The sequence below is a fragment of the Etheostoma spectabile genome, chromosome 18 (assembly GCF_008692095.1).
Source record: "Etheostoma spectabile isolate EspeVRDwgs_2016 chromosome 18, UIUC_Espe_1.0, whole genome shotgun sequence".
In the NCBI taxonomy this organism is placed as follows: Eukaryota; Metazoa; Chordata; class Actinopteri; order Perciformes; family Percidae; genus Etheostoma; species Etheostoma spectabile.
The window spans coordinates 305,061-311,735 of NC_045750.1; the positions used below are offsets into that span (position 1 = coordinate 305,061).

A 6,675-nucleotide genomic window follows, 5' to 3' on the forward strand; every position below is an offset into this window, starting at 1 on the left:
TGTTAAAATACAGGGGCATAAGTAAAGAAAACTTGAATAAGCAGATATACCTGTAAATATCCTGTGTAATGAGAGATTGACACACAGTGTACATGTTTTGTTTGCATGACTTATTGATAAGTTTTACTAAATACTATAATTTCTTTAACACAGCTAAAATGAAGATCTTTTGTATCTGTGTACTTCCTCCTATAATTAGGTACTTGTCAATAAATGTGTCTGTGAATAAGGACAGGGGCTTGAAGCCTGATGTTTCCTAAAGCTTTAGTGTGCATGCTGCATATTAATGAACGTCCGGTCACATTCAAGCCGTTGCCAAATGAGTTGCTGCAAAGCTAATTAATAATTATTATTAATTAGATAGATTCTACTGTAGCTTTATACTTTACTTTGATATCAGTTGTTTCAGAAGCATTTATGCAGAAACTCCTGTATGCAATGATGTTGATGGTTATGTAACATTAACCGACTCCGTGTGCTGTTCTCATGCAGATTGTGGTTTTATGGAACTGCGACAAGCCGTTACCTCCCGGGAACAAGTGGCCCTCCACCAGCGTGCCTCTTACTGTCGTTGAAGGACAGACCAAGGTAACAGCTGCTGGCTTCTCGCATCCATTATGCATTCAAAGACACTTTGTTGTGGAGATATTTATCTCGTCTTTAGAAAACCGGTTTTGCTCAAAGGTACTTTGGCCAGAGGTTGTTGTCACTCTTCACCAGAGATGAAAGCGCAGACTCTTTGGCTTTTGGCGGCTTTATAGACACCGCAAAACCTGAATTTTAGGACACAAAGAGGATGAAAACATGCCGGAGATTGCATGTTGGCATTCGGGGTCGGAGTAAAACCTGCTCTGGTTTATTAGTATTTCTTTAAACCAATCATAATCTTCCTGGGCGGTGGTGAGCTCCACGTGGAGCTGCTGTAAAACAGTCTCGGGAAGGACCAGGTAACCATAGTCCTCAGATTGGACAGATAGTCTAGCTAGCTGTCCAGAAGCAAAATAAAAAGTGGAGAGGTCAGAGGTCAGGTGGGACCTAATGCAGGAACGTGATTGAATGGAGGGCAGAGCCGCGGAAATAGGAGTTGATTGACTCGTCTTGGTTGACCTCGCATATATTTATTATTTATTAGGCTGTAAAGACTGTCTGTAGGCTTTATCCAGTCATTGCAAAATGAGGATTTCATCAACAACCAAAAATAATGTTTTTGGCATCAGACCTGAACGGAGAATAAATATACGTTAGCGCAGCTTACCCCGTGTGTTTGTCTCCCGTTACCATGAACTTGTCCTTCCAGTCAAAATTGAAATGAACGTTTTTTTTCGTTGTGCTTTTTCGCATGTTTTTGTCACTTTTTCGATTTATTTGTCCTTTTTTTTCCATGTTTTTGCACTTGTTTTAAAACCTGAGCTGGTTTAATGATGCTTTATCACTTATTCTTGGAAGTTCATGGTCAACAAACCTCCTTCATATCAAATTCTACTACGTTTTTATTTAAAAAGGCAGAAGGCATGAATTATTTTGACTACTAGTTAAGATCAGAGGATTTTGAGAGTATCACACGATGTTCATATGTCCCAAAGTTTTAGTCCGATATCGTTTTTGAAACCATTCATAAATAAAAGTCAAATGCTATAAATGAAATAAAACACCTAAATAATCCCATTAAAAGTAATCCTTATGAGCACACTATGGAATCATCCATGTTATTTTTGGAAATTTGGTTGAAAGGAATCCATATTTTTTGATATAAACTTTGAAAACGGGTCAATTTTGACCCAGGACAACACAGGTTAACTATAGTATAGTTTCAGGTCAAATCGGCCCATTTCACATTTTTACAAAGAAAAAAATGTCCAAGTTCATGATTCTACCCTGAAATCAACGTCTTTACCTTATTTTCTGTAATACACAGTATTCCTGAATCAATTCTGAATATATCTGGATATGACCATTTTGTTGTTTCCATAGTGGATTTTTTAACATGAATTATAACCTTATGACTAACACACCCCACTTCCAGGTTTAAATAGTGTGTCTAGAGAGACCCTGGATGCATTCCCTGAACAAGATGTTTCTCGTCTGATGGAAATTGAGATAAGACAATATTGTTAATAGTTATGAGTGAAATTTTATTTCAGATTGTCTTTAAAACCCCCAAATAAGTCCCGAGGGCACGAGGGGTCAGAACGTGAAGACAACAATTCCATGTGAGCTCTACACCATCTTATTTATTCATATAATATTTCAATATACAGTACTGTAAGGTGAAGAAACTAGCTCATACATTGAATCTACTTCAAAAGGCAACAATATTGATTTTGAATGAATTGACTACGAATATAGTAACACTTCACACTGAAACCAGCTGTGTGGATGGTTACCTTCTCAGTATAAATTATTTATTATATATTATTTATTAATTTAATGAATTTATTATAGATTTTATTATTTTGGTTGTCCTTTTAACCTACCGATACTTAGTGCATTCACAGTATTTTGAACCAGGCATCATTACCAAACTACAATGTTTTCCAGATTATTTAGGATGTGACTAAAATAGTCAAATTAAGCGCGTCTACTTCAAACTCAGAAAAATGGGGGAAAAAAACCTGCCTCGGACCACAGTAAGACTAACAAAAGAGAAATACAAAACTTTTTTTGTGATCAAATTTTTTTTTTTTTATATTCAAAACAATATCAGAAAACAATATTTCAATAATTAATGATTCATGACAACAACACACTGGGACATAGGAACGCGTCCCACGCCCGGGTAAAGAGCATTCGTTTACATGTGCCAAACGGTTCAGTTAATACTGCAGTACATGTCATCCCGAGGACAGCCGTCCATAACGGGGGTTGCAGATAAATATGTGATCTTTGACTTTTGCTGAAATTTACTGACAGCTAGATATATCCGCTACTCAAAGAACCGACTGGATTCTCCAGACGTCCCCTTGAGGGATCAGGAGTCATGGCAGATATAAGAGGGGAAATGGGGGAGAGGAGCCCAAAGCTAGGTTTCGGACCGTTGAACGGTCTCAGAAGGCATCTAATCTCTGTCCTGAGGCAGAGAAGCAGTGATACCTGCCAGAGGTAACAATGGGAGGTGTGGGTTGTGTGTGTGTGTGTGTGTGGGTGGTGTGGGTGGTGTGGGGGGTGGGGGGGGTGGGGGGGGAGGAGGGTGTGGGGGGGGTCGGTGGGGGGGGTCGGGGGGGGGTGGGGGGGGGGGGGGGGGGGGTGGGGGGGTGGGGGGGGGGGGGGGGGGGGTGTTAGTCTGTCTGTCCGTCCTGAGTAAAGGTTTTAAAGGGGCCTCTGCCAAAACTGTGTTTACTGACTCAGCTGTGATTAACATCTGTTCTTCTGTTGGAAAAGAAATTTAATACGTTCCATGCGATGTTTAGTCCATCATGGGACACAACTATGGTAACTGAACTGACTCAGAACGGCTTAGAACTGAACCAGCACTGAACAAAGACAATGAACCCCAAAGCTGTGGTACCATGCTCAGTCATGGGAAGCTGGGGTATAAACCCCAAGCATAGCAGAACGATACGGGGGCAGCACATAGCTCCTGGGTTCAGATTACTCTTATGAGGCTTTATGAAGCGCTACTTGCACCATCTTGTTTAAAACCTCAATACAGTCACTGTGGTGGTGTGGGTGTGTGTGTGATTGGTGTGTGGTGTGTGTGTGTGTGCTTGTGAGTGGGTGTGTGTGTGTGGTTGTGTGTGGTGTGTGTGTGTGAGAAGACAAATTTGCTTGCAGATGGTCCATGACAAGCCATTTAAAACAATTTAAGTGTATACTTTAGCATTTTGCCCTATTGGTATGCTATCAACCAGAAACTAAGATGGAAAGATCACTAATTTTGCTTACTGTTTTTATGTACCTTTCAGTGTGTGTTGATTCAGAGCAGCTCACTTGGCTGGCAATCTGAGGCTGTGTGTGTTGGTTCTCCATCCTGCGCTCGTAAGGGTCTAGGGGCTGGGATTAGCTTACGGGGGGATCATGTATTCTCGCGATGTGAGCTACAAGATCAATCATAGTGGTGCAGCATGGAACGAAAGATTTTTGGACTTAGGATTAGTTTAAGTCCAGGTTTAAACGCAAGTAACCTGAGGGATCTGGACATACAAGTGAGTGGTCTATAAGGAAACCTGGTGTGTGGGGCTGTGCTATATGTTCTTTCTTTACTGTATGCAATCTTTGATCACTCCGAATGTTTTGTTCACCTTCCAGGACACCATTGAGTCCAAGAGAGTGAAGAGTGCAAGGTGGAGTATCAGGGCAAGGCTAATGTACTTCAGACAATTACGACCGTGATGGGTGCTTTCATAAGAAAGCTGGCGGGACTGTACCACTAATTGAACCCCCGATCCTGACTGAAAATGATTCCGCTGCTGATCGTAATAGGGCGTCATCCATCAAACAGCGAAAATATTCTTTTTTACACCAAAGAGTTGATCACTTAAGCGCATATTTGAAAGCAGTTTTTTGCATATGGCACTCTCAAGAATTTAGAGGATTTGTGATTGAATACCGTTATTGGAACGCTACCGCTCCATTTCACCATTCATCGTCATTAAGACCGAGATGAAGTTAGACATTAAACATGCAGGATAGAGTTGTGGTCTTGTGCTTTTTGCAATATGCTTCTAATATGACCTCTACGGGCAACATCAATGTGAACATGGAACGTCCATGTTCAAGGATACCAGAAAACCTTAAATAAGCAGAGAGAAATATAATTAATCATTCACAGAAACGCATTGACGGATGTCATAAAAATAAAATATATATCTTGAGCACTACCGTGCATAGTCCTGCAGGTTTGCTTGGTTTAACTTAGCGTTACTAAGGAAGTGAACATGATCAACACATTCAGGCGTGTCTGCTCCATCTTACATGCAACATGGTGAACCTTTACAACGTTTTTAACCTACTGAGGTCGACCAAGAACAGAACTGTTCGACAATGCTCCTACTCAAAAGCGGTAATTACACATTCATTTCCGAATGTATTGGCTATTTTAGTCCCAAATATAACCTAAGACTTTGGTAAACTCAAGCATGGAACAATTCCGACAGCACATCATAAGTTAAGGTTTGTATTTAAAATAGATCTGCAGGACATTCAGAAAGCCACGTGTTTTAAGCTTTAGAGCCAATATCTCGTCATAAACGTTGGGGTCCCCCTCTAATAAAGTGTGGGGCGTCACTAACGAGAGCTGAGTTGGTTTTGTAAATTTTGATATGAAACACCTGCAGATCCAGTTTACAACTGCAAATACCTACAAAGTTATATTACTATTTATTTATTTATTTAAATTTTATCTTATATTTAAGAAGGATGTGCAAAAATGCCCTCCAGACCGTAGAGGGTTAATGAGACCAAAATTATTCCGGTAATTTCGTCAGGTTGTATAGTAAAACCTTCCGCATTTTAGAAATCCAAACCAGTCCAAGGTTGTTAGTGAAGACGTATTTCACCTGCTAATCACCAGCGTCTCCTAGACATAACGAAATAATTACCCGCTGTACATTTAGGTCCTTACTTATTACATAATACATCCATTTATATTTGTAGTCTCCACACCCACGGAAGGGACCTCGTAAACCACTCACTGCTCATCCATTGGCCTAAACAGGGACGCTCCCATTGCCCTCATGTCAGCTAGACTGCCCTGATTGCAGCCCAGAGAAGAACACGATGACGCGTTTCCAACACAGTCAATAAATCCACAATGATCAGCAGCACAAACAAGCAACTAGAAAGAGCATAAGAGCTTCAGTTTGGATCTGGTGGTGTGATAATGAGTCTCGTAGGCTGGTTTGAAACCTCGTGACTTTTTCCCCCCCAAATAATCAGATCTGTGTCTTTCGCCTTTTCTACTTCAACGTTCTAATTCTCACTTTCACTCCGAGTCATACCATCACAGCACTCCTCTCAGCCAGGATCAAGGTCTACTATACTTTTCTGTTAGGCGTGAATTTGATGAAGACTCACACGAAAACTATAAGTCAGCTCATTGATCGATAAACACAGCGGGGTGGGAAAAACAAACGTTTCTCATTGGCTGTTTTACTTTGGGCCTTGTGTTTCATACCTCTATACCATTTGTATAACTTTAAAATGTTTATAAAAAATATTTTCTGACATAGAAAAAATGATAGATATTAGGTTCAAATCCGTCAGACCTGCAATCTCTCTCCCACTTCACCCGGTTCCTGTCCTTACTCCTCTTTGATATCTTACATGCATAAAATACCACAAATCATGTTTTACATCAATAATATGATATTGATCCTACACATCCGGCTGCAGGTCAGTTTACCATTGGTGCTTCTAGTTAGCTAGCCAGCTGTCTGGATTTACCCTGCAGAGACCTGAGGACGCAATTTGCCTCGACAGAGTGCAGCAGAGTAATTAGCTGGTGGTTATGAGTGGGTCTGGTCTGTAATGCTGGGGGATGTTCTTCATCAGCAAGCATCTCCTTCCTCTCTCTCTCTTTCCTGGACCTCTGTTTGCTTCCACTCTTCTCATAAAATAATATCTACTCTTCAATGTATTGTATTACTATCCCACAGGTCTTCATAATCAAAGGAGAAAATAGGTTGCTCGCCCTTCATGGTATAAAAAAACAGTTGGTGGTGGTGGGGGGGGGGGGGG

General features: G+C 40.8%; 1 protein-coding gene across 1 annotated transcript in view; it reads left to right on the top strand.

The window, feature by feature from the left end:
- LOC116706523 (exostosin-1) overlaps window positions 1-6,675 on the top strand; it is a 321,262-nt gene that overhangs the window by 266,072 nt on the left and 48,515 nt on the right. Inside the window, exon 9 of the mRNA XM_032543414.1 lies at window positions 493-588. Within this exon, the coding sequence (XP_032399305.1) occupies window positions 493-588 (96 nt within the window). The remainder of the gene's footprint in view (window positions 1-492; window positions 589-6,675) is intronic.